Here is a 27,577-nt window from a genome sequence, read left to right as displayed (position 1 = left end):
TGATTCTGGTACAACGTGGCCCCTTGGTGCCAGAGGTCACTTTGACACCACGCGCCACCCTCCCGCCCCGCCCCGCCCCACCCCGCCCCGAGGAAATATGAACCAGGAGTGCTGCTCCTTGGAGCAGAGCCCCTCAAAGGTAACTCTGAGGACCCCTGGTGGTTGCCTCAGGCACTGACTACAGTATGAGCCGCACCCCCAGTACATTAGAATCCACCGGGGACTTCTCTCCAAGGGAACAGCCCAAATCCTCAGCCCCTGCAGAAAGCCATTCAGCCCAACTCTCCAGCTGTCCCAAAGGACTGACATTTCAAATGGGAAGCAACCTCAGAGAGGAAATGGGACCTACACCTCCATCACCACCCCTTCACTCAGCGGGGCCCAGAGCTCCAGGCTCCTAACTCTTGGCCCAGTGCTGTTCCTGGGCCTAGTCTGAAAGGAACGGGCACAGATGGTGATGCTTCCGGCAGCAGCAAGAGGGCAAAGGGCCCTGCAGGCAGGTGGTTTGGAACAGACTAGTGACCCAGCTACCTGTCCGATCATCACGGAGAAAGCGAAGACACCTGTGAAATAGTTCAGACCCTGGAAGACAATTTCAAAGAGCGTCCTGGGGTCAGGCAGGCCGCCGATGGTGATGAGGGTCTTCACAGCCCAGTAGTAACAGCGAATGTAACTAGGGAGAGAAGAGGAAGGGGACCTCAGTCATCACAGGCCCCGCCCTGTGGATCCTGGGCAGCCTGGCGTGGATACGTGTACACTGTACAAAAGAGAAAAAGCTTTACGGCTCATAAGTGCAAACAAACAAACACACAAAACCAAAAAAAAAAAAAAAAAAAAGGAAAAAGCAAAAACCCTCTCCCAACTTCAGAGCCCTCTGCCGCTTGTAGAGTACGTTCACAGGTACTGTGTGGTTTTGTTGTGGCTCTGCCCCGACCCTGCAGAGATATGTTGTCATCCCCATTTACAGATGTGGAAACTGAGGCTTCCGGAGATTACTTAGAAGACTTGGCAGGAGGATAAACCAGGGTTTTCCAGATCCTGATGCCTGGGATCCCTCAGTTTCCCTCAATATGTTTTCAATGTCCGCAGTCTTTCCTTTGCTATCCCATCATGAGGTTTAAGAACAAGCTCAAAAGTGGAAGATATCTGGAGGATCACCTTTTCTGACCCTCCCCCTTACCTGTCCACTAACCAGATAGTGAAATTGAGGGCCGCAGAGGGAAAGGGAAAACCCATGGTCACCAACTGGCAAGCTCCAGAGCTCAGACTGGAAACTAGATGTCATCTGCTTCTCTGAGCTAGCACCCACCATCAGTAAGCCTTTGACACAGCTCGTGAATCATCGGAAAGGGAGGTATGGGTGATGGGGCCCTACTGTGTGGTAAAAGGCATAGGAAATGCCTGCGCTTGTCTAATTATCACAAAGCAGTGAGAGTCCCTCCCTTTTTTTTTTTTTTAAAGTTTTGCATGTTTATTTATAATTACAAGTGTACATTACTCCAACAGAGCAGCCCCATTGTTATGTTCTAATTTTTAGCCACTAAGTCCTACAAAAATAAACCTAAGCTTTTACAATATCTTAAACAATACAGAACTAAAATCTTTACAGCTATTTGAAGGGATTTAGTTACCAAGGTACTTATGTTCATACCTTCAGACCGTGCCCTCCTGTCAGCAAGGCTGAGGTCAGCAGGGCCTAAAGCCAGGGCAGTCTCAGCAGGCTTTCCTGTGCTTCCTGTCCTCCCACCAGGGCACAGGAATTGCCCAGAGCCTGCCCTGGCTCCAGTGTCCTGATACACCCATGTTTCCAGGGTCCCTGCTCTACTGGGAAATGGAGAACATCAACCAGCTGGCCAATCATCTGGTCCAAGAATGACCCCACATTTGTCCTCCCCTGGGCTCTGTTCACCAGCTATTTTGCAGCACCACGCTTAGAGCATGGGCTCTGGAGCTGGACCGCCTGGGCTCAAACCCAGCTCTGCCACTTTCTAGCTGTATAACCTGGACAAGTTACTCATCTAGCCAAGCCTCAGCGTCCTTCCCCTGAAAGGGACATGGCAATAGAGCATTCTTCACAGGACGATCATGAGGGTGACATGAGGTGCAAAAGAGCTCCTGGCACATGGTGGGCTCTCAGTAAATGTCAGCTATCAGAGCCTTCACTGTCACTGGTGCCAGCAGTGGGGAACAATAGACTCACCTATGTCCTCAAGAAGTTCACTGTCTAGTGGGGACAGGCAAGTCAACGTGCAATGAGCACTGGTGGGTGGGGAAGCAGAGGTTGCTGGGGAGTTGGGGCAGTGCGGGGGCCCTACCTCTGAATAGCTGCGAGGCCTGGGGCAGGGCTCTGGGCCTCCTGACCCCTCATTACCACCTAGTGCAAGAAAAATCTCAGAATCATGAGACAGGCCTGCCCTGTCAATCCCCATCATACCAGTCCTGGCCACCAGAGGGCGTGCTGAGCAGCCTTTAGGAGGACTGAGCTGGGCGCCGCCTGGGTACTGTCTGGGCTCTGGGTGCCACTGGGCCACCAATAGAAGATGAGTGATATCCACACAGCTCCTGCTTTCCCCTAAACCCTTACTGGCTGCAGAAGTCAGCCACTGGCATGGATGGCACATCTTAGGGGCCTCCCAAGTCTTCCATGCCACTGGGTCTGTGGGGACCCCTGCATGCTGCCCCAGACCAGGCCAAAGCAGAGCAGGATGAAAAAACCAAATATTAATATATAGGAACTTAGGTCCTTAAGCTCCCTGGCCTATAGCAGGTGCTCAAGGAATGGTCACTATTTTGAAAGTTATTATTACGGATCATGTTTGATTTCTACAGGAATTCTCCTTCACTACTTGTGCTTTTGCATATCCTGGGGTTCCCTACAGGATTCCATTTTGAAAAGGGTAATGCTGCCAGAAAAGTGTGCCCCTCCACTACGGAGCAGTGAGAACTCCCCAGGGCCATGCAGAGGGAAGTCCCGGATGGTTGGCCCTGTCCTCCCCTGCCCTGCCTGCCATTCCTCCCAGGCCTACCCGTGATGGGGGCCAGGCCCAGCTCCAGGACGTGGGTTTTTAGCCTGTTGGGGCACAAACCCCTTCGAAAAGCTAACAAAAGTTATTAGGAAGCTTCTCCTTAGAAAAGCCAGCATGTTCCCAAAATTTAATTCCAATTTCAAGGGGTGGTTGTGACCCCCTTAAATCTCTGGACCCCTGGTTAGGAACCCTTTCCTGGTGTGCCGGCTTCCCCATAAGAATGGCCATAGCTAGGAAGTGAGGTCATTGACTCCTGTCCAGGCACAGGCTGGACATGTTACATACTTTATTTATTCTTCACGAGAAATCTGAGTGTAATCCTACCCTCATTTTATAGATGAGAAAATTGAGTCTCAGAAAGGGTAAGGGCCTTACCCAAGGCCACAGAGCAAGATTTAATGAATAGCTTCTGTTCTTCCCTTTGCATAGAATGTCTTCGAGTCCTCCTTCTGCCCCCTTGTGAGGGGACAAATGAATGAATAAATGAGTGAATGAATGGTCTAGTCATGGGCTCAGGAGCAGGGCTGTGGGTGAGTTCAGCCACAGGGAAGAGGGAGCGGGGCCAGTGGTGATGTAGGCGTGCTGGGCCCTGACCCCATCCCTGACACACTCCACCCCACAGCAGATGGCAGGATTCCCCCCACCTGCCTGGTTGCCCTGGACCCTGTGACTCTCTAGGTGAGCTCCCCTCAGGCCACAGGCCCATCGCAGAGGGTGACAGCTGTGGCCATTGGGGCCAAGGTTGGGGCATCTGTACTGAGAAGGGACTTTCTGGACCAACAACCACTCTAGAGAGAAGCCACCTTGGACACAAGTGGCCTGTTCTAGCGCCAACTGGAAACAAGCACGTGGAGGAGGTGAAAGTGTTGACAGCCGGACTGAGAGCATTTTGTGTCACTAGCGGGCACAGCCCAGGGTGAGGCAGGGCCTGCCTGAGGGGACTCACTGACCCCCTGGACCTGAACTCTTCCTCCGCTTCTTTGTCACCACAGCTGACCGAGTGCCGGCTGTGGCCTGGCATGGGATCGGTGACTCAGATGCACCCAGTCCTCACAGTTACCTCTTCAAGGTGTGGGGCTCCTATTATCAGACCCATTGGGCAGATCAGGAAACTGAGGCTCAGAGAAACGAAGTGAGCTGCCCACTGCTAGCAGGTGGCAGCACCAGGAGTGAGCTCCGGATTCCTGTTTCTAAAGCCTGTGCTCTGAATCTCCAGGCCCATCCCTGATCTTGACCCTAAGTGCTTCTGTCTCCTTCCCACACTGCCCTCCATCCTTGTTATCACACAAACCCTCTCTTGACCTTTTCTTTTTTTTTTTTTTTTGCCCTCATGGACAGGGCCCTAACCCCTAACCAATTCATCTGTCTGCTTCCTGCCTGTCCTCCCCATCCATCCTCCCATCAGCCATCATTGGGAAAATCATCTTTCTGGGATTCCCCTGGGTCCTGTCATTCTCCTGCTTAAAAGGCTTGGAAAGGCAAGTGGTGAGAGTGTAAATGGGCAGCTTTCAATAACCAACCAAGCCTCAGAAATGAGGTGGTGTACAGGAACTCTCTGTACTTTCCAATCCACTTTTCTGTAAACCTAAAACTGCTCTAAAAAAAGAGTCTATTAATAAAAAAAATAATAATTTTTTTAAACACTTCATAAAATGTTCATACCCTTGGCCCTGCCATCCCTCTGTAGGAATTTATTATGAGGAAACTGTCAGACCAGAAGACAAAGATTCCTAAACACAGACACTCCCTGCAGCATCACCACGTGTCATCATGAAAAAACTGGAGACAACTTAAGTAGCCAATGACAAGGAAATGGCTAAATAAATGGTGGTATCTCTGTGTGGTGGGGCATTGGTATCATGGTTTTTAAAAATTTACTGATGGGAAAATATGCACAAAATTATGTTATTCTATTTCCTTGTTGGTGACAATTCTTTTCAACTTTCACATTTCTAAAATAAGGATTATCTTATAATCCATGTATACGTTTAATGTAATATTTCCTTTTTTCCCAAAAAGCTATATTGACTCAATAATGTATCATAATTAACTGCATCTTAGACTCAAAGAAAGAGAGTATGTTCCCGATCTTTCTTTTATAATCAGAATATATATATATGTATATGAACAGTAAAAAAGAGACTTCTGCTGGTTTTGCCTAGGGCAGCTCTATCCAATAAAAATATGATGTGATCCACATATGTAATTTAAAATTTTGAGCAACCACATTTTTGAAAAGTAAAAAGAGGTGAAATTAATTTCAATAATGTATTTCAGTTAACCCAAAATATCAAAATTAATATCATATCCACATGTAACCAATATTTTAAAAATTAGTAATAAGACACTAATCCAAAACCTGTGTGTTCCCTACAGCTGCAGCGTATCTCAGTGGCCCTTGCACTTCAAGTGCAGCCAGTGGCTTCGGTATGGCTCAGGTGGGAAGCTGCTTGGCAACCCGGCCCCGCCTCCCTCTATGGATCCTTCCACACACCCTGCCCGCTCCAGCAACAGAGGACCGCTGGCTCCCTGACTCCACTATTTCGCAACTCCACACCTTTCTTCCTGCTGTTCCCTCCCCCCGGGATTCTCTGCCCCTTCCCTCCACCTACCCAGGCCAAGCTCAAACTTAACTTTTCAGAACTGACCATCCCACGTCTCCCTCCCCCCCACCCAGGGCACTGGGCAGATGGTACCACACGTAAGACTCTGTAGCCGTGCTGTCTGGATTCAAATCCTCGCTCTCTGTGTGATCTGGGAAGTCGCTTCACGTCTGTTACCTCATCTGTGAAATGGGGATGCTGATGGTTCCTGTCTAGTGTGATTGTCGGGAGGATTAAGTGAGATACTACGTGAAGTGCTTAGAACAGGGCTGGTCTGTATAAGCCTTCTCCAATGCTTGCTATTATTAGTATTACTACCATTGTCACCATCATTAACATTTGAGCATGGACCTCTATGTGTGGCAGCTCTCTGGACTGGCAAGTAGATTTCTCCTTGTTTGCTAGCTCCTCCACGGCTAGCAATGCCCAGGAAGCATGTCGAGCAGTATTCCCTGGCCTTGTTCCCGCACAGCCGTGCCCACAGGGTGGAGGAGTGGACACGCACATGCTGTGAACTGGCCAACTCAGTAGACTTTGGGATGCGAAAGGATCTTTCTAGCAGGTCTTGTTCATGTCTGCCCCCTTTTGCCTGGCACGTGGCAGGTGCTCAGAAAATGTTAGATTAGTGAGGATGTGGAGACTTGGCCCTTGAACCTTATCATGACAATGATTCTTTGGGAGCGAGGTGACCTCGGCAAAATGGCGGCAGTGGGACTCCTTTCTGGGAGTCTTGGTACCGTGAATTATTAAGACACAGGAGGAAGACCGCGGCTCACCTGTTTCCCACGCCATCATAAACCCAGTGAGTGGAGCCAAGGCCCTCATAGGCTGAAGCCCAGTAATACAGACATGAGTTCACATGTAGACTGTAGAGCAGGTAGGCTGTGGTCCTGATAACCCTGCAAAAGAAGGAAAGGCATGAACACAGTAGCAGAAAGGGTGGCATTGACATATCACCCCAGGGGTCAGAACTGCAGGGAACAAGCTAGTCTTCACCCTTCCCAAAGCCCACCTCAGAGCCCTCCCTGTCAGAGCTGCATGGCCCTGCCCAGCTGTCTGGTGCGACGGACACTTGACCGATGGGAACCAGTGGCTGGACTGGGCCAACTGGCTGCTCTGTTGAGACTGTGCTGGTTAGGACTGGTGATACTTGAACAGAAAGTTGTCAAGACTGGGGGCTGGAATAGGCACAGAGCTACATGTGCAGACAATTCCAGGGAAGTGGAAGAGCTGAGTGGGGGATGCATCGGGGCGGGGGAGCAAAGAAGGGACAGATGCATACAGAGGAGCGCTGCTCCATGAGAGATGGGGAGAGCAGCCCTGTCCCCGAGCGTGGCCTGGCTGGTCCTGGGTCCCAAGCTTGGACATCTGCAAGATGGCCCACTGTGTCCATACAGCCACTACCCCCGTGTTTGAGTGGTTAGGGGGGTCAGTTTCCTGAGCTGAGACTAAATTGAGACCCAGTTCCCTGGAAATGCAGGGGAGCCGTGCATGTCAACCTACGTGAGACCTCCTCACAATTGGGGGAAACGGGACATTCCTGGTTCTCTAAAAAACAAACATCCCTTCGCAGAAGGGCCAGGAAGAGGCCCGGCTTCCGGTGAGTGGCAGTGGCAAGGGGGCCTGGGGGCCAGGGGAGCCGAAAGGGGAAGTGATGGGGGTAGAGAATGCCTTGCTCCGTTCTTGCTGCAAATGTCCTGGGGCATGTGTGTATGTGCATGTGTGTGCACGTGTACACTTCTGTGTGTGTGTGTGTGTGTGTGTGTGTGTGTGTGTGTAGGGGTCTCACCTGTAAATGTAGGCTTTGCTGAGGATGGATTCCAGGCGGTTGTTAAACTCGAAGAAGGCCATGTACTGGGAGAAACAGCAAGGCATCAGGGGCGGCCCGCTGCCCTCACCTCCCAGACCATTCCCCAGACCCCCGGTGGGAGCGGGTTGGAGAGTGAACATTCAAAATCAGAGGTCCTTAGCCCTTTGAGGAATGGGGGGCCAGAAACTCCATTTCTGAATCTGATGGAAACCCTGGACCCTCTTCCTTGGAAATTACATATAATCATGTTGTCACAGTTTGTGTATAACTTCAGGGGACTCCTAGACCTTCCAAATCCTATCATGAAACTTTTAAGGTACATGCATCCCAGGTTAAGGACCCTGTTTTCAAGGTTTATTTATAAAGACAATTATATAAAGAAACAGCCGCTCTCTGATCTCCTCAAAAGGCTTATTTATAACAATAAAAGTGTAAGATAACTGCCCATTACTGAGCCCTTGTATGACTGCACTTTATACACTTTACCTTAGCACTTATTTACATGTATTATCCTTCTCCTTTTACAGAGAGAAAACCGGCACTCAGGGGAGTTCAGGAACTTGCCCAAAACACACAGCTGGTAAGTGACAGAGCCAGGGTTTGAAGCCAGATCACACTCAAAACTGCAAGCTCGGGGCTTCCCTGGTGGTGCAGTGGTTGAGAGTCCGCCTGCCGATGCAGGGGACACGGGTTCGTGCCCCGGTCCGGGAGGATCCCACATGCCGCGGAGCGGCTGGGCCCGTGGGCCATGGCCGCTGGGCCTGTGCGTCAGGAGCCTGTGCTCCGCAGCTGGAGAGGCCACAGCAGTGAGAGGCCCGCGTACCGCAAAAAAAAAAAAAAAAAAAAAAAAAAAAAAAAACAACCCCCTGCAAGCTCTTTCCACAATGTTACACTTGCCTCTAGATCTCTGCACATATGTTGTTTGACCTTTGAAAATAACATTGATGAAGATTCCCTGTGGGCCACGCTATCATCCAGGTGTTCATTCTAATTTCCACCTGGAGTTTGCATTGGATGAAGAAGGACCATGGACTTGGATCCTCACCTTGGACCCAAAGAGTTGCATCCTCTGAGTCCTGCTAGATGTTAGGTGCTTGAGTTATGTTCACTACTACCACGTGGACCAAGATATGGATCCAGCCTCTGTATTTGGGGTAAAACTTGGGCTGTGGATCTAACCCTCCTCACTCTGATGTATGGCTCTAAAGCAACCTCTGCTGCCCCTGGAAGGCTGGCATGTGTCAAATAACACGGGTGCCACTTCCAGTTTCCCTCTTCCTCTGGGCAGCCAGGAAGCTCAGAAGCAGCTTTCATGCTCCATTCCAGATATGCTTTCTTTTCATCGAGGTACTTGCATTCTTCCAGCTTTTCTCTGCCCTATTTCTCCAAGTTATTAAGGTTATTGCATTTTCCTCTTTTGTAAATTCCCTCATTACCATTTTGGGGAAGAAGCATCAGGTATTATGTAAGGAGAAAGATGAATTTACTTGGTCTGCCAGAAAAATCCATTTGGGGGATCCTGAGTGCTCTGACTAGCTGTCCACTCTGGTCACATTAAAGGATGTTGCCAGGTCTCTACTCTACACTGTGTCACCCTCTCTGAGACATTGGCTCTGCCCCGGTGACAAGAGGAATGGTTGTAGTGACACTGTAATGACAACAACTAATGATGAAACAGGTGTCGGGCTGCATGTTCAAATCCATCCTGGGCACTTCCTGGCTCCTGTGACCTTGGGCAAGTCACCCAAGCTTTCCAAGCCTCTGCTTCTCCATCTTTTACATGAAGACCATCATAAAGCAGAAGTCTCTCTGTTGAATCTCTATAGTAACTGAAAGCATAGACAGTGGAAACAGGCTGCCTGGGTTCAAATCCAGACTCTACTCCTTCCTACCTGTGTGACCTTGGGCAAGTTACTTAACCTCTCTGTGCCTCAGGCATCTCATTTGTGAAATTCTGGTACTAACAACACTCATCTCATGCTGTTGAGGAGTAGGCACTTGTAAAGCCTCCAGAACAATATGTAACACACAGCACAACTAAGAAGCGCTAACAATTGTAAGGAATTTGCCCTCTCCCCTCGGGGCCACCCTTCCCAGATGCCTCCTGCTCCCCAGTGCTGCTCAGGCCAGACATTAAGCTGCCACTGCAGGTGCAGAGCACGGAGGAGCTGAAGGCCTTGGATGGTCTTACCTTCAAACAGCGGGGCAAGCGCAGGAGGGGATTCACACCGAATTTCAAGTAGAGAAAGTCCAAGGGCAAGAGGCAGAGCATATCCATCTGAAATCCCAGCAGGACACCACAGTGCATAAAAGAGTATATAACTCCCAGGGTTGTGGGCTGGGGTGAGTGGCAGGGGTCTCCACCTTCAATGGAAAGGTGAGGTCAGAATGCCCCTGGAGGGGCTAAAATTAGGGCAGGAGGCATCCTACCAACGAGCTCCAGCCTGTGCTGGTCCTGGCAGGAACCACATCACATTGGCCCCAAAGCACCCAGGGACCCCAGAGACACCACCTCCCAAGATCCCTGGCACACACCTTAAAGCGCTGAGATCTCAGATAATTGTCGCGCATCTCCTTTTTGTCTGTCTGGAATAAAATGGAATACTGACTGTGAAATGGTCTGAGAGCTTAATCCCTGACCCCATGGGAGGAGCGATGGAAAGCCCTGCACAACCTCCACCTTCCTATTGAAGTAACAGCCCCATGGATGTGTAGCAGAATGGACAAGCAAAGCTTCAATGAAAGCCTCACAGTCTACAGATAGGGAGGGTCGAGCTCCCGGGGGTAGCATGTTGGGTGAGGGGGAGGTTGTCCAAGGGCACTCAGCTCAATTCCAACTTCTTGGATGGAAAGCAGGGACATTGAGCTTATTCTCTCTTACCTGGACCATTTGCAACCTTATTCACTGAGGAGCTGGCCACTGCTCTGATCAGACCAGGAAAGAGGTTGCTCAGGGAATTCTCTTTCCTCTAAATTGTTTTAGAGGCTCAAACTCAACTTGTCTGCATAGTGGAGCAGGCTCTGCCAGCATGGGATTTTGAAAAGTGACATGCACAGGGAGATGGGAACTCTGCCAAGTCACAATCAGGACTTAGGTTTTCTCCCTAATAAGTGCACCAGAACACAGGCTCCCAGACTGGTCTGGGTAGTGCTGCAGGGAATGTTGATTGTCAGCAGATACCTGTGCTGAGCATCCTGCATACATCACCTCCATAGATCCTCACAGCAATGGTATGAGGTGGGAGCGATTACTATCCCCATTTTACAGATGAGGAAACTGAGGCTCCAAGAGGTGATACAGTTGTCCTGGTTGAGCCGAGATTTGAACCAGGTCTGCCTGTTCTAAAGGTCATTCTCTAGGCCACTTCTTCATCTCTCATTGCATCAGGTGGTCCAGGAACCATTTCACCCATGAGCAAGACTTGATGTGTGTAATTTGAACGTATCAAAGATGTGTGAAACAAGCAATGATGCTGTTGAATAAGCATGGGTGGACGTCCTGAGATTTCCTTGTTCATTTAGCTTCTGGTCCCTCCCAGCGTCAGGGGTCAGCCCCATGAATGCTCTGGCTGCAGGGTCTGCTCCCAGCCACCCCCCCACACCTGTCTGTGACTCACAATGATGTCCCCGCCTCTGACAAACTGCAGACGCAGCTGGAAGACGGTGATGTCCAGGAGGTAGATGAGGTCACACAGGTAATCCACCAGCAGCCAGAGGTGGATGTTGTCCGGCATCTGGTAGGGGAAGGCCCAGCGCACGGGAATCAGCCAACAGTTCCAGTTCCAGGCCAGCACCACGAAGAACAGCCACAGGATGTACATCAGGTCTGCAGGGGTGGGAGGGGCCGGGAATATGCTAGAACGTCAGCCAGAGAAGGGCTCCTCGCCACGGGATGAAGGTGGGGCTTTCCTCTTCCCACTTGACTGTCTGCACTTTCCTACAAGCCCTATATGCGGCCCTTCTGTAATTTTGGCCGTGGGGGGGGGCATGTAAAACTATCGTTGATATAAAAATAAATCACGGCTAGGCCCTAACAAATTGAGTACTCTGAGTAGGGGATATGGGATATGGGGTCATTACTAGTTAATAGATAGCTAACCAGAAAACACTTCTGCTCTCATTCTTGTTGAAATTTTTCCAAAAATGTATTTCCTGCCTTTGTAAATACACAACAGTAAATAATGCATAGAAGATGGACAGATGGATATACAGATGGGCAAGTGCATGGATGGATGGATGGATACTGTAGGTCACCTGGGCATTTTATCATTTATTTATTTATTTTTGTTTTTAATTTTTTTGACCGCGCTGGGCAGCCTGTGGGATCTTAGTTCCCCGACCGGCGATCAAACCCATGCCCCCTGTAGTAGAAGCGCAGAGTCCTAACCACTGGACCACCAGGGAATTCCCCCCACCTGGGCATTTTAAAGGACCAATGGACACCAGGGTTGAAGTCCTGCCCCCCAAATGACTTCTTGTGTGTCCTTAGGAAAGTCCCTCTCTGGCACCTGTTCTGTCCTCCTCAGAGGAGTCATAAGGAGAAGTCAGATAAAAAAGGCAGGGCGATCCTTTGTAAACTGTGAAGTACTGTGCACATATGAAGCGTCGTTATTCCTGAAGAATACAAAATGGGCTAAAAGGCAAGTGAGAGGGACTTCACTTTAGATGTTGGAAGAACTTTTCCCCTTTTCTGCTCAGAGCAGCAGCTCTGGGAAGGAGCCAGGAAGAGCAGAGTAGAAAAAAGACTTGGCCAAGAGTCAGGAGTCCTGAGTCTGCCACTGACTAGTTGTGTCTTTAGGCCAGTTAACTTCTCTGTACCTTAGTTTGCTTGTCTGTTAAGATGGGTATGATCTTATGTTCCTAGTTCAGGGACTTCGTTAGTTTGGGGCCCGCCCTTGCACTGCCCCCACCCCCTCCCATTCTCTTGACCTCTCATGTGAAATGTGGCAACGCCCGCCGCCTTCCCAGGACTCACTGGTCATCGGGTCGATGCTCTGGGGAAACTGGCACTTCTTCCAGGGGCGGCGTTTGAACTTGCAGCAGAGCATTTCACAATAGTGTTCCTCCTCCACCTGCCCCGCTTCAGCTGGCTTCACATCCAGGGCCGGCTCTGGGGCTTTCTTGGCTGGGGCTATGGGATGATACTGTGACCCTCTGACCCAGCCCCGAGGCTCGGGTAGAGGATGCAAAGAGAAGGCTCGCAGGACTTCCCTGGTGGCGCAGTGGTTAAGAATCCACCTGCCAGTGCAGGGGACACGGGTTCGAGCCCCGGTCCGGGAAGATCCCACACACTGCGGAGCAACTAAGCCTGTGTGCCACAACTACTGAAGCCCGCGAACCACAACTACTGAAGCCCATGCGCCACAACTACTGAAACCCATGCACCTGGAGCCCGTACTCTGCGACAAGAGAAGTCACCGTAATGAGAAGCCCGCACACTGCAACGGAGGGTAGCCCCTGCTCGCCACAACTAGAGAAAGCCCGCACGCAGCAACAAAGACCCAACGCAGCCAAAAATAAATAAATAAATTAATTAATTAAAACAAAAAAAAGAGAAGGCTCACAACTGCAGACTCTGGAGCTGAAGCTGAGGGGACCCTGGCACCATCCCATAACCTGCTATAAGCTCTGGGTGCTCTCCTGCAGCAAACCACAAAGATCCTCCTTAATAGCAACCTGGGCACCTGCTCCGAACTCTTACAGCTACCAGTCCGGGACTGCTTCTCAGGAACTGCCTAAAATGAGGTGTTTCTGGGCAAGTTGGATGTTTCAATTGAGTGTGTGCTTGTGTGTCTGTGCTTGGACCCCTTGGTTTCTCTGGAGGGCTAGGGGCATTGGTACCCAGAACTTCTACCACCCAGGGCCAGAAATCAGGAAAACATTGTTCTAGGTTTTTCAGAGCAGAAATCTCAGCTGTCTCATCTCTAAAACAAGACACCAGATGGGATCACAGTTTTCCTGTGCATCTATGGTGATGTTGTTGGTGACCTAGAAATTGGTTCTTACAGGTTTAATATGGCTATGTTTCCAGCTTTAGGAGTGTGAAGTCAGGCTCTGCTAGGTCCACTGTTGGCACCATGAGTTCTAAGGCACAACCCTCCTTTGAAAAGACCTAGAAAACCTCCCTGGCGAGACAGCACGGTTCTTATTTCCTCCTGGCACTTTGAAAGCAGGAAACTTTCAGGTAACCTCATAAGAATATTGCAATGGAGGCCTCTGAAAAATAAGACTGTGTAGTTCCAGAGTGGGTTACGGACACCATCTAAGTGCAAGACCATGAGATACATCCCAGGGTGGACCACCTGCCCGCCAGTGGGAAAGGGGCAGGGGGTCAACAAGGGAACTTGCCCTGTGGGAGGGAGAGCCAAGTACAACTGGATCACTGGTCAGAACTTTGACATTCTTTCCTCCCCTGGACACGTAGCTAAACCTGTACATAAAGGACCTCAAATTCCAGAGAATGGAGATCTGGGCTTCTCTCAAGCACCCCAACCATTTCCTTGGGGCCACCCTCCCCAAGAATTGACAGGGGCCTTAAGGGGCCCCACCCCACCCCTGGTCAAGTGGCCCAGCCCCAGCTCTGGACTCACAGGGCTTGGGGCTCTCTTCATCAGAGGTGACATCAGGGTCGATGAGCTTCTCCTTCACCTTCTCCGTCCGCTCCTTGAAAAGCTTCACCAGCTCCTGGAGCCGGTTGTTGATGAGGGCGCTGGTCTGGCTGTCTGTGGAGGCTGCGCAGTCCTGGTCACTGAGGGAACACCACCCAGAGCTGAGCGGGCTGCCTGGGGAGGGACCCCTGCACCACCGGGCAAGAGCTGAATCTATATCCCACCTGGCCTTAGGGGGTAAATCCTGGCCCAGTCTTCTTCTGACATCAAAACATCAAACCCACCTTAATATCTCCTGGGAGGAAAAACACCCGGGTGCCCAGCTTTCAGAAAACCACGAATGCTCTGATTCAGATGGGCAATTCCAAAAAAACTCGGATTCCACTTGTGATTTAGGGGGAAGCTCTGGAACTCAGTCCAGGGCTGTTAGTCTCAGTTTGGGGTTCACGTGAGATACAGGACAGATCAGAGAGGGGACAGGGGCTACTGTTTTAGGCTTAGGAAATAACTGATGGAAAAAACAGTGCAGGGAATTCCCTGGCTGTCTGGTGGTTAGGACTCTGTGCTCTCACTGCCGAGGGCCCAGGTTCGATCCCTGGTCAGGGAACTAAGATCCTAGAAGCTGCACAGCGCAGCCTAAATAAATAAATAGATAGATAAATAAATAAATATTAAAGACAGTGCAGATACATTATTCTTTTAATTTATGGGAATTTAAACTGCATGAACTTGCAGCAAGGGAGAGACAGACACAGACAGAGAGAATGAATGAGAGTCGTCCGCTCAGTGTGTGTCAAGAGCCCTGGGTGAGCTGAGACGGGCGGCCGTGTGAACCAGCCTATGTTCTATGTTCTCCTCTGAGTAGCCTGTGATCTTCTTGCTGAGCTGAGGGTAGCACTAATGTTTACAGATCTACTGGTTTTTTTCATACATTGAGGCACTGAAACTCAAGCCAGCTACTCTTCTTGTGCTCAGTTGAGGGAGCTAGCTGGAGAAAATCAGTGTGGGGGGGGGTTCATAATGAGAGATAGCGCTGGGGGGCAGAGGAGACACGAGCTGCTCACCCACACCCACTCCCTCCTGCAGGGAGGGGTCACCACGCAGCCAGCGACTACGTTGCCCAGGTGTGGCCGTGCGAGCTCTCACGGGTGGACATGCTAGTGCAATTCCGGGCCTCCTTGTGGAAGAGCGTCCCGGCACTCCCCCTTTCTAGTGGTGACCAGCAGGGTCTTGAAAGCCACACAAAGGTGGCAGAGCCACTGTTGGCTGGGGCCCTAAATGACTGCAGGGGGCAGAGCCTTCCACTGACCTGAAACACACCACCAGTGACACAACTGTGACATATGAGACGTCTTGTTCCTTAAGCCACTGAATCATTGAGGTCTATTTGTTATGGCATCTTAACCTACTGAGGTAATACATGGGGTTCCATGCTGACCACCTTAAGAGTTTTCAAAGGTAATTTTTATTATTATACCTGATTTCTGGCTTATTTTCTGATATTAAACCCTAATCCAACCCCTACCCTACTGCATAAGATGTGACTCCACGGTATGCTAAAATGGATCACTGGGCTATGCGTGAGGTTTGGGTTTTTTCCTGCTTCTTTTGCTTTTCTGAACTTTCCACAATACTGTTAAGCATAAACTCCATAAAATTATGGACAGAAAAAAAGACTGGAAGGAAAGTATATTGTCTCCTAAGGTCACTCCAGAAGCTATGGCTGGAGAGGAGGTGAGGATCCCAGGCCAGAGCCCAGGACTGGGGTATTCACTGTCACCAGCCTACATAGACCCTTCAGGAAAACACCTCCCACTGGCCCAGCCCTTGTGACACTTCGATGTCAGAGACACAGGTCCCGATGCCCTCGTAGTGGCCTCTAAACATTGTTCCACAGACCAGTTGCATCAGAATCAGCTGGGGAGCTTATAAAGATGTGGATTCCCCAGGGCCCACTCTCTGTGGTTCTGGACACAGCTGGGCCCAGAGTTTGAGTCCATTCTGCAGACCAGATTTTTCAGAATTTCTGGGCTGGTCAGAAGCAGCCTGGGCAGGAGACCCGGCCCTCTCTTACTGCCGGGAAGCCACTGGCACAGTCTGCCTTGGGGTGGAAGATTCTAAAAACATCCATTCTCCCCCCAACTCACCTCCCTTTGCTTGCCCATCCCCACCCAGACTTCTGGTTCCCTGAGACCCCAGAGATAGCCCCCACTTACTCAGTGCCCTGCGGGCTGGTGGGGTCTGAACAAGCGACCACGGGCGATACAGCCAGTGACAGCATCTTGAGCTCTTCAGCCTCATCATCTTGGGAGCACAGCCTCTTCCTGCAAGAGCACAGACATGGAAGGGAGGGGCCTTCAGGGAGGCAGGGGCCGCGAGGGGGTGAACCAACTTTGAGCCCTGCAGATCACCCAGAGCGAATCCTGGGGGGGAGGTGGGGACAGAGGATGGTGCTGCCAAAGGGTCCTCACTTGCCTGCAGGGAAACAAAAAAGAGAAGAGGGGACACATCCAACCTCTGGATCTCGGTCTCTGCATCCATTCAATGGCCTAGCATAAAAGTAACAGCACTGACTTGGGATCAGGCAAACCCGAATTTGCACCCCAGCCCTGCTTCTTCCCAGTGTGTGACCTTGGCAAGTTACTCAAACCCTCTGAGCTGCCTCAGTTTTCCCCCTCTATAAAATGGGACTAAACCTACCCAATTCAATGAGGTGCTTATCACTCAGTCGGGTCTCAGTTTAAACATCCTTCTCCCTTCCACCTCCCAGTCTGAGGGCACTGCCCTTCCCAGTCCACCCCGTCCTCTTCTCCATCGCACCACCCTTCCAGCTACTGAGAAGGTGTGAGGGCTCACATTCCATCATATTAACTCTCCTGGAAGCTCAGCTTCTCTCCCTTTGCAGATGTGCCCCTGGCTGGAAAAGCTGACACCCATGGGCCATGAAGTCTGTTTTCCAGCTCATGGTGTGACCTGGGGAAAGCCCATCCCCTCCTGGAGTTCCCGCTTCCCTATCTGAAGAATGAAGGCTAAATTATGTCCATGTCCCCATCATTCAGTCCAAGTCTGCCACAGAGTGCTGCATTTGGAATCACTGGTGTCTCAGCTTTTGGTGTCTAGATTTGAATCCACTTGGTACTCTTCCCATACTCAACCACTGTGACTCAGGATTCCATCATTAGGGCTTGTAAAGGGATACAGTCAGAGGGATGTGCAGCATTTGCTTTATTCCACAAGGCTCTGAAACCACCTTATTACCTTCTGCCAACTCGCCTAGAATGGCAAAACTCATGGGTTCACCTCTTTTACGCTCTAATTAAAAGGATGCCTGCAAACAAGAAGACTGGGGCAAAAATCTCACAACTGGGACTTAAACTCAGGCCTCCTGCTCCCAGCCCAGTGCCCTCTCCGGGCCTGGAGAGAATCAAGAGTGTGGAACTAAATCAGCAGCTATGCTCCTCCAGCACCGCCCAGTGCCTGGCCCTGTGCTGAGCACCTCACATACAGTAGCTTGTTGAATTTTCATAATCCTAGTAGACAGGGGACGTTTGGGATTCACTCCAAACCACAGCATTGCACTGTGAGAAGGGCCCTGCCCGTGCGCCCCTCTGTTTTGGTGGCTTTTCTGCTCCCATCAGTTGCCCCCAGTGCTCATTCCATCCCGGACCACAGGCAGCCGCGCTGGCCTCTCATGTCAGGCATCAGAATTCCTTCTTGGCGCCAAGCTCAGGCTGAGGCTTCCCAGTTTCTCACAGTCACATTCTCCTTAGCACTCTCTGGAAAAATCTTGTGTGATTACTTGTTCATTGTCTATCTCGGCCCCACTGGAATGTCAGCTCCATGAGGGCAGGCCCCTCTCAGGCTTCTCCCTGATGCAACCACAGCACCTAGAGCAGAGCCTGGCACATAAAGATGTTCAGTAAATGTTTGCAAATGAATGAAAGAATGATAATAAAAGGAGCCTCACAGACCCAGCTCATAAGCAAAAGGCAGGAGGCTTTGATTCTTGCCCCAAGTGATCTTAGTCCCCTCCCTCCTCCCGAATATCCACCTCTAACCCAGCCTGTACAGTTTCCCTACCCTTATAAAGGGAACAGAGGGAGGTAGACCAGATGTCTACAATTATGGTGGTGCCCTGTCTTCTGCTCTCTGTACTCTGTGCGTGATTCAGTGAGTTAAACGTGAGGACTGATGTGTCTGTGAGCTGGGTGAGATTATGACTCTTTTCTCCACATCAAAATCCGGGAGCCTTCTGTTTGCTACGCCCAACCATCTCTGTTTTGACAGTCTTCTGACCTCAGCTGAGAAATTACTCAAGGGTTCATGGATAAAAGCAAGAATTAATCAAGAAAAAAGAACCATCCCGCAATCTAGCCAGCAAAGGAGATGCACTGGCAGCTCCCCTTTAGCTTAATTAACCACTCACACAGCACTGTACTGCAGTTCACAGACTACCTACAGCTCTGTGCAGGCCCTCTCTCAGTTACCTGGCTCAGGTTGTCCAAAACCAACTCTAACCATGCAGCAACTAACCTATCTCGAGAGGCACAAAAACGCACACAACCCTGACCAGGAAACCCACTCTCGAGAAAGGAGCCCAAGGACAGAGGGCAGAAGACCAAAGAGATATTTGTAGCACCACTGTGGACAGTATTCAACAACAGAGGATTGTTATGTCTATCCTGGCACATGCAGCTGGAGGATGTCAACACAGCATCACAATGAGTGTTAAGGAGACAGACTAGCAATATGGAAAAGGGCTCAATAAATAAGATGTGGTCTCAAATGAGATATGATCCAATCACTCCTTCAACTAAAACCACTCAGAAGCATGGGCCCACGGACAAGGTATGAAAGAGAAGGCAGAAAAATAAAAGTACCACCTAGAGTGGTGGGATTAGGGATGGTTATTATATCTAGTATTCTTTGGTATGTCCATTGTATTATTTAACAATAAAATTAGCCCTGTCACATTTATTACCCCCTTCAAATGTACAGTTGAGGGTATTCTGGACAGGACTTCCTCAGAGAGCTCTTTCTGTAGAGCCTGAAGCCAGAAATTAGGAGAACTGAAAATGGTGGGGCCATAGTCCCAGCACTGACAGCAACTCGCTGAGTGACTTGGGCAAGCTTCTTCCCCTCTCTGGCCCCAGTGTCCTCAAATGCCAAATGCACAGGTGGCACTGTGCTATGAAAAGCCCAAGAGAAGCATAAAAGGTGACCTGAGACTCCCTGTGGCTGATCCTGGGACCCCAAGTGTGTCACATTTGGCAGGAGACGGGGGCAGCGGCATGGGAGAGGGTGGATTCTCCTCCTCGTTGAGGGGCTGGCTGTCAGCATCAGCGTCTTCCACCTGCACTTCCGGGTGCTCTTCCGTGGCAGGTACTGGGGAGAGGAAGGAGGCACAGCGTCAGAGAGAAGCCAGGTCCCAGGGCCTTGCTGTGTTCTACAGGGAAGCCACAGAAAGCGTGTGTGGAGGGGCCTCTGGAAGCCTTGCCTCCCAACAGGGCCCACAGGAGAGATCCACGCAGGGGGCGCAACAATGCAGAGCCCAGGGCCCTCTGACAGCCACGCCCATGCCAGCCACTAACCCAGGAGCCACAGAAGAAGCCACAATGCCACAGAAGCCACAGGAGCTCCTGGACACAGCCTGGAGCCCAGCTCTCCAAAACCCAGCCTGGTTTCCCTGGGCCTGGAGAAGCATCAAGACCCTGGGGTGGGTGATGGGGGTGCATCACTCAGATAGAGCATGGGGAGCCTGGGGGTGCCACGTCCTAGGGCCTGGCCTGGTGCGGCCTGGCTCAGCTGCTTCCCCTCTCTGGACCTCAGTTTCCCCATCCCAAGGTAGGAGTGACAAGGCTTTCCCAGGCCTGTGGGGGCATGAGACACGGGGCTAAAGGGCCTCACACTCTTTTTATATTTGACTTACCATGTTGTGTCAACCTCTGCTGTACAGCAAAGTGACTCAGTTATACACATATCAACATTCCTTTTTTTCATATTCTTTTCCGTTATGGTTTATCACAGGATATTGAATATAGTTCCCTGTGCTCTACAGTAGGACCTTGTTGTTTATCCATCCTATGTATCATAGTTTACCTCTGCTAATCCCAAACTCCCAGTCCTTCCCTCCCCACCCCCCTCCCCTTTGGCAACCACCAGTCTGCTCTCTATGTCTGTGAGTCTGTTTCTATCTTGTAGATAGGTTCATTTGTGCCATATTTAGATTCCACATGTAAGTGGTATCACATGGTATTTGTCTTTCTCTTTCTGACTTACTTCACTTGGTGTGATAATCTCTAGTTGCATCCATGTTGCTGCAAATGGCCTTATTTCATTCTTTTTTATGGCTGAGTAGTATTCCATTGTATATATGCACCACATCTTCTTTATCCATTCTTCTGTCAATGGACATGTAGATTGTTTTCATATCTTGGCTATTGTGAATAGTGCTGCTATGAACATAGGGGTGCATGCATCTTTCTGAATTATAGTTTTGTCTGGGTATATGCCCTGGAGTAGGATTGCTGGATCATATGGCAACTCTAGTTTTAGTTTTCTGAGGAACCTCCATACTGTTCTCCATAGTGGCTGCACCAATTTACATTCCCACCAAGAGTATAGGAGGGTTCCCTTTTCTCCACACCCTCTCCAGCATTTGTTATTTGTAGACTTTTTAATGATAGCCATTCTGACCAGTGTGAGGTGGTACCTCAATGCAGTTTTGATTTGCATTTCTCTAATAATTAGTGATGTTGAGCATCTTTTCATGTGTCTATTGGCCGTCTCTATGCCTTCTTTGGAGAAATGTCTATTAACGTCTTCTGCCCATTTTTCAATTGGGTTGTTTTGTTGTTGTGTTGAGTTGTATGAGCTGTTTGTATATTTTGGAGATTAAGCCCTTGTCTGTCACATCATTTGCAAATATTTTCTCCCATTCCCTAGGTTGTCTTTTTTTTGTTTTTGTCTTTAATGGTTTCCTTTGCTGTGCAAAAGCTTGAAAGCTTGATTAGGTCCCATTTGTTTATTTTTGCTTTTATTTCTATTGCCTTGGGAGACTGACCTAGGAAAACATTGGTACTATTTATGTCAGAGAATGTTTTGCCTATGTTCTCTTCTTGGAGTTTTATGGTGTCATGTGTTATGTTTGAGTCTTTAAGCCATTTTGAGTTTATTGTTGTGTATGCTATGAGGGTGTGTTCTACTTCATTGATTTACATGCAGCTGTCCAACTTTCCCAGCACCACTTTCTGAAGGGACTGTCTTTTCCCCATTTTATATTCTTGCCTCCTTTGTCAAAGATTAATTGACTGTAGGTGTGTGGGCTCTCTATTCTGTTCCATTGATCCGTATGTATGTTTTTGTACCAGTACGATGCTGTTTTGATTACGGTAGCTTTGTAGTATTGTCTGAAGTCTGGGAGAGTTATGCCTCCTGCTTTGCTTTTTTTCCTCAGGATTGCTTTGGCAATTCTGGGTCTTTTATGGTTCCATATAAATTTTTTGATTATTTGTTCTAGTTCTGTGAAAAATGTCTTGGGTATTTTGATAGGGATCATATTAAATCTGTAGATTGCTTTGGGTAGTATTGTTGTTTTAACAATATTAATTCTTCCAATCCAAGAGCATGGGATATCTTTCCATTTCTTTGAATCCTCTTTAATTTCCTTTATTAATGTTTCATAGTTTTCAGCGTATGTCTTTCACCTCCTTGGTCAGGTTTATTCCTTGGCATTTTATTTTATTTTTTCTGGTGCTGTTTTAAAAGGTATTCTTTTTTTACATTCCCTTTCTGATATATCATTGTTAGCGTAAAGAAATGCAACCGATTTTTGAATGTTTATCCTGTATCCTGCTACTTTGCTGAACTCATTTATTAGATCTAGTGGTTTTTGCATGGAGTCCTTAGGATTTTCTATATATAGTATCACGTTTTTGCATAGAGTGACAATTTTACCTCTTCAGGGTCTCACAGGAGAGAGACACGGTGCAGCGGGGACGTCCCCCTGCTTCCCTGAAGACCTTGAGAGAGGTGAGCTGGAGGTGGGCCAGGGGGGTGGAGGCAGCCAGGACAAGGGCAGCTTCTCAAAAATGCTCAGGGCCCTGGGGTGCCCCCAGCATGGCCCCCAGGCAGCAAAAAAACACCCTGGTCTCAGCATCCATGAAGCTGTCTCACGGAATCTGGGAAGAAGAAGGTGGTCCCCTTACCCCCTGCCTCGCCCTGCACAAGACCCTATGAACTCAATCACTCCCAGGGGAGGGCGGGGAACTCCTAAGCCTGATGTTTCATTTCCTGCCAGCTTGGCAGAGTAGAAACTCAAAGTAGAAATTATATTCGTTTATATTATACTGATTTATAGAATAAGAATACTATAATTCCGCATATAAAGAATATCTTATGCTTAAATTGGTTTAGAGAATAACAATGTTTACTCTTAAGCACTTCCTATATGCCTGCTAGGCTTTAGTTTCACTAAACTCTAAGCGCTCTCTATATATAAACTCCTTCATCGTTCCCGGCCACTCTATGAGGTCCCTGTTACCATAGTCCCCATTTTGTGGAGAAGGAAACCGAAGCACAGAGAGATTAAGAAACTTTCAGCAGAGCCCAGATTTGGACCCAGGCAGCCTGGCTCCAGAGCTGAAACTCTTATCCCATCCTGAGGTTGGTGACCAACATATGTAGAGGCCTCTGTCAAAATGAAACCTCGGCTGAGAGGTGCCAAGCAGCACCACTGAAATGGGAATAATGTTCTCACCACATGCTGTCACCGCCTTGTCTGCAGCATCTAAGATCATCGTGTGTCCTACTGTTTAGATTGGCCATAGGTAGAAACCATATATAAGACCCGCAAACTATCACCAAAGGACCTTGCTCTTGATCCTAGATAGTAAATGTTTTAGAACCAAGTCTGGGGAAGAAGGCCTTGATTTACATCTCTCTATTAATCTGTGTTGTAAATTCGACTACTACCGTGACCAATACCAAGCCTTACATAAATCCCTGTTTTTTAAATCTTTTAATTATCTGAAAGATTGTTTTGACTGACAATATTTTCTATTTCTCTACTTGTTTTACTTTTAACGGCTCATATAGCCATTTTATAAATAGTCTGTATTAATGAATATTTAAACAGCGCTGCAGTAAACATCCTTGCCTATTCATCAGTAAATAAAATCAAATCATCACGTGTCAACGACAGCCGGTTCAACCCCCCGTCCCAATGTGTCGCTGGGACTATTTCCCAAAGTGTGGGGCTCCCAGGGACCAGAGAAGGCACACGATGATTTTAGATGGCACAGCCAAGGCAAAGGATGACAGAACGGAACCATTCCTCCCTGTCCGGTTCCATCTGGATCCTGAGAAGGCAGAGAGAAAGCCTCAAGTTAGTGCTGCTATGGCCTTAACACCTCTCTGACATGTCTGAATCCCCCTTTGCAGCTGGGAGAGCAGACTCAGCTATGAGCCTTCAGCAGGCCACGTACCTCACTAGAAACTACCAACTCTACATTGTTCTCCATACCTTTGTGGTTATTTCTATTTACGCCTTCTCTATATTTATGGCAGGCCATGCTGGTTTTCCATTTGAATTATAACGTAAAGCTTCCTGTTTAAATACACTCAATTAAATGAAAAAAGTGAATCCACTGAAAGAAAGATGGTAAGTAAATAAATGCAGAGTTGGTACAGAGTGCACAAAACTCGAGCCGCGATATAAGGGTAGAGGGCGTGGAAGACCCTTTGGAGTGACGAGATTTAGGCCCTACCCGGAACACTGAGCCTGGCATGTCATCCCCTGTCATGGGGTTGATCACGTGCCACCTTGCCCCAACTCAGTGCCCACCCCAGGCCAGGAGGAGGGAGAGGACGAGAGTGGATCTCTTCTTGTGAAATGTTCAGCTCGACCTGCCTGTGAATCTCAGAGGCAACCTTGCCCAGCGTAATCCAAAAACAAACAAACAAATTAAAGGGAAAATGGCAGGTCTGGTTTGAGTCAAGGCAGAAAGTGACAGAGGTTAGCCCAGAGGCACCAGTATGTCCCCCAGCACTTTCCAAAGGCCACTGAGGGGATCTTGTCACAATTAAATAGATCCAGACAGGCTCTCTCTCTGCACTGGCCCCTGAGGACGCCTCCTCTGGGTCTGCCTGTCAGCACCTGGGGGCCTCCCCTTTCCTGAAAGGGAATTTGCTGAGCAGATAACAACAGTCCTCAGAAAGTCTAGCTCCCAGCCAACTCTCAAGGTCGGTAGATTCTGTCTGCAACGGACCTCCACATTCCGCTTCTGGTTCATTCCCCTCTGATTATTCTCTTCCCCTACCCAGCTCCCTGCCCCAAGCCTCTTGGCCTGGAGACCTGAGTGACTTGTTTAAACTCGGGTATGAGTGACTACCTGTATAAAAATTGATGATCTGCAAAAAGCCATGTTTAACCCAAAGAAATGAATTGCTAATTGTGAAATTTTAGGCACAGAGAGAAGGGGACTAATACCCTTCAAGTCACCACAAAGCAAGATGAAGGCACTGGTCAGCAGAGGAAGAAGGGGTGGTGTTCCATGAGCCCAAATAGTGGTCCCACGCCAAGACCATGGCACCCATGCAGGAAACAGCCCAAGCCATGCAGAAGCACACCACAGACATCAGCGCGCTGGGTGGTCAATTTCACGCTACCTAGGCGACGGATGGAGCTCCTGGTCTCCTTGGCAAAGCTGGAGTTGGACAAGGCTGTCCTCCAGGAGATGAGGAAAGGGGTGCGGGTGATCAGGGGGTGGTAGCTGGGCACATTGGGGAGGTGCTCCACCAGGTTTGGGGGAGCAAGCCCGGGGGTCACTTGGCCAGGTGGCTGGTCCTGGACCAGGCGATTCAGCTCCACGTCCCGGCCTGGTTTAGCCATGGTGCCGGGGGCAGGGGATCTCGGGCAGAGGCGGGACCCTGGGGACTGCAATGAGGAGCACAGAGTTGGGAGAGGCAGGGTAGGTGGGGCTCTTCCCCACCAGCACCACCACAGACCAGCCCGGTGCCCACCTGCGCTTGCAGGAGCTGCACCCAAAGTCTGGAGCATCACTCTTGTCCCTGGAGTTCAGTGCCAAGAGCATCACCAGTCATGTGGCTCGTCCACCCAACAGCTCTGAGAGACAGCCCTGAGCACCCCAGTTCTGGAGCTTTCTCTGCTAACCAACCATCGTAGCATTTCATACTTTATACTCAAAGAAATTAGAATCAGAGAACCCAGAACCCGTCAGGCTTAGGCTCACAGACTCAAACGTTCTTAGCCTGGTAGGATTTTCCATCCCAAAGAAATCCTGGAGCTCAATTAATTTCACTTCCAACCAGAAGCAATAACTTTTCCTAGGTCCCTGTTTCCCCAAATGGGCTGCATATTGGAATCACCTGGGGAGGTCTGGAAATGCCCGATGGGTGGGCCCATCCCCAGAGATTCTGATTTAATGGTCTGGGGTGAGGACTGGCCCCAAGATTTTTAAATCTCCCCAGATGATTCCAATGTGCAGTCATGATTGAGAACAAGGGCTCAAGGCCATTGCCTCTCAAACACAAATGCCCAGAGAAATCACCAGGGATCTTGTTAACGGTGCAGATTCTGGTTCAGCAGGTCTGGGATGGGGCCTGGGATTCTGCATTTCTAACCAGCTCCCAGGTGACACCAAAGCTGTTGGTTCAAGATCCACACTTTCGAGTGGTGGCAGACAAAGGGCTGTGTTTCAGTGTTTCTCAAAGTGTGGTTCCCAGGCCACCTGCTTCCAAATGACCTGGGGAAGGGGGTGGAACCAGCCCCACGGAACCTGAGTCTGCAACCGGGTGATCCTGGTCTTGTTCATCCATGTGGGGTGCAGACTTAGTAGGTTTCCGGCAGATTTGGGTTAAAGTTAACAGAGGATGGTTTTCAAAGATCAGGTGGGGGGCAGGCTCAGGACACCTGGGGTTAAGGCACGCGGGTCCAGTCCCATTTCCATCAGTGGCTGCCTGGGACACAAACATCATTGTCATGGTCCCCATTATGGTCTCTTCTTTCAGTTCCACTGACGCATTGTCACCCCCACTCTGCCCAACAACCCAGTGAGGTAGGTACTGTTATAGCCCCCTCTTTCTTGATTTGGGAGCCACAGTTAAGAGAGGTCACAGAACTGGCTCCAGGTCACAGAGCGAGGAAGACGGAGGAGCCAATAGTGAAATGCAGGTCTGTGTCCTTGACCACTGAGCCAAATGCTGCCCACATGGAACCTCAGTTTTCTCATCTGTAAAATGGTCTGTCTGCCTCAGAGGTCAGGTGGAGCACCACCCGTGTCTTGAGGCCTGTGGAAGTTTGCAAGGCCAGGGCTCAGTGTCCAGACATCCTCACTCCCCTAGACTCTGTCCCCATCATCCCTGAAGTTCTCAGGATTAGGGGTGGGAGTGATAAATAATCAAATTGTGCTGGGGATCTTAGCAGTAAGGAAAAGCTCAAAAGACACAGAGTCTAGGACACAGCCTTAGCGAGCTCTGGCCCCAATTTTCACTCAGGTACGTTACATTTGAGCCAAATGCTCACTGGGCAGTAACCTAGAGAGCTGTGTTCCCAGTGAGGGGGTTGGCAGGAGGGGTTGGCCGGGAGTATGGTTTCCCCAGGCCTCTTGAGGTCCGGGGGGGGACCTCAGTGCAATTCCCCTGGGGCCTTTGAAATACATCATCAGGCTCTGACAAAGTGGCCCTAAGATGCACAGAATGGGTTTTGCCTGAGGACGGGATGGAGCAGGGGGACAAGCTGAGAGGGACAGGAGGAGGGTTTGCCCCTGTACCCTGGCTGCCCCCAGCCTGAAAGCATCCTGGACATTCTTATGCAACCCCACCACACGCCTACCTCCTGAGCTGGCGGCCACGGCCTCCTCCTGCAGCTCCTGTAAAAGATAAAGAGGAAACCGAAGCTGTGACCATCGAGCCCTGTCCTAGCCCTAGTCCAGCCCAGCCCCTGTGGGGGGATCTACCCTCAGGATGGGCCCCAAGACTAGTCCTGGCCCTGCCCGTTTGGTCATACCCTCCAACTCACCTTCTGGGGTGTCCAGTGCACATAGGAGCCCCAGGCCCCAACACCTGGACCTGTCACATATAATGAGGGGAAATTCTCGGGCAGCCCTCTGCGTGTGGGGACAAAGCAACTGAAACAGCCACCACGGCACTCTCCATCCGGCACCACACTTCACAGCGTAGAACTGTATACAGTACTCCAGGGAAGGGTTTTTAGACCCATTTTACAGAGGTGGCTACTGAGGCCCAGAGTGGGGAGGTGACTTGCCCAGGGTCACACAGCCACGTGAGGACTGGAGTCTAAGCCCACTGCTTCCCACCCATGGCCGTACCACCCGGGGCCCTTCCTGACACCATCTGAGCCCTGAGCACCATCTGAGCTACAAGCGGGCCTCCCAGCACGCACCACCCTGCTCACGTCTGTCCTGTGGGCATCTCATCAGCCAAACCCCGCCCCTGTAAGCAAAGGGGACAAGGCCCAGCGCCTTCCGCCGACTCCAGTCCAGGCCTCTG

The 27,577-nt window shown here is 49.9% G+C and overlaps 1 protein-coding gene across 1 annotated transcript in view; it reads right to left on the bottom strand.

The window, feature by feature from the left end:
• CNGB1 (cyclic nucleotide gated channel beta 1) overlaps positions 1 to 27,577 on the bottom strand; it is a gene marked incomplete at its 3' end in the record, with an annotated part of 72,974 nt that overhangs the window by 15,608 nt on the left and 29,789 nt on the right. Inside the window, exons 17-27 of the mRNA XM_029210751.1 lie at positions 26,901 to 26,937; positions 19,270 to 19,432; positions 16,264 to 16,371; positions 14,030 to 14,187; positions 12,415 to 12,570; positions 11,057 to 11,265; positions 9,975 to 10,025; positions 9,631 to 9,717; positions 7,419 to 7,483; positions 6,406 to 6,528; positions 532 to 673 (exon numbers count right to left, since the gene is read on the bottom strand). Of these exons, the coding sequence (XP_029066584.1) occupies positions 532 to 673; positions 6,406 to 6,528; positions 7,419 to 7,483; positions 9,631 to 9,717; positions 9,975 to 10,025; positions 11,057 to 11,265; positions 12,415 to 12,570; positions 14,030 to 14,187; positions 16,264 to 16,371; positions 19,270 to 19,432; positions 26,901 to 26,937 (1,299 nt within the window). The remainder of the gene's footprint in view (positions 1 to 531; positions 674 to 6,405; positions 6,529 to 7,418; positions 7,484 to 9,630; positions 9,718 to 9,974; positions 10,026 to 11,056; positions 11,266 to 12,414; positions 12,571 to 14,029; positions 14,188 to 16,263; positions 16,372 to 19,269; positions 19,433 to 26,900; positions 26,938 to 27,577) is intronic.

Source organism: Monodon monoceros, unplaced genomic scaffold (assembly GCF_005190385.1).
Source record: "Monodon monoceros isolate NGI ecotype Baffin Bay Population unplaced genomic scaffold, NGI_Narwhal_1 Super_Scaffold_10, whole genome shotgun sequence".
Lineage (NCBI taxonomy): Eukaryota > Metazoa > Chordata > Mammalia > Artiodactyla > Monodontidae > Monodon > Monodon monoceros.
The sequence above is the reverse complement of the archived record's forward strand: the minus strand, read 5'-3'. Positions and strand labels throughout refer to the sequence as shown.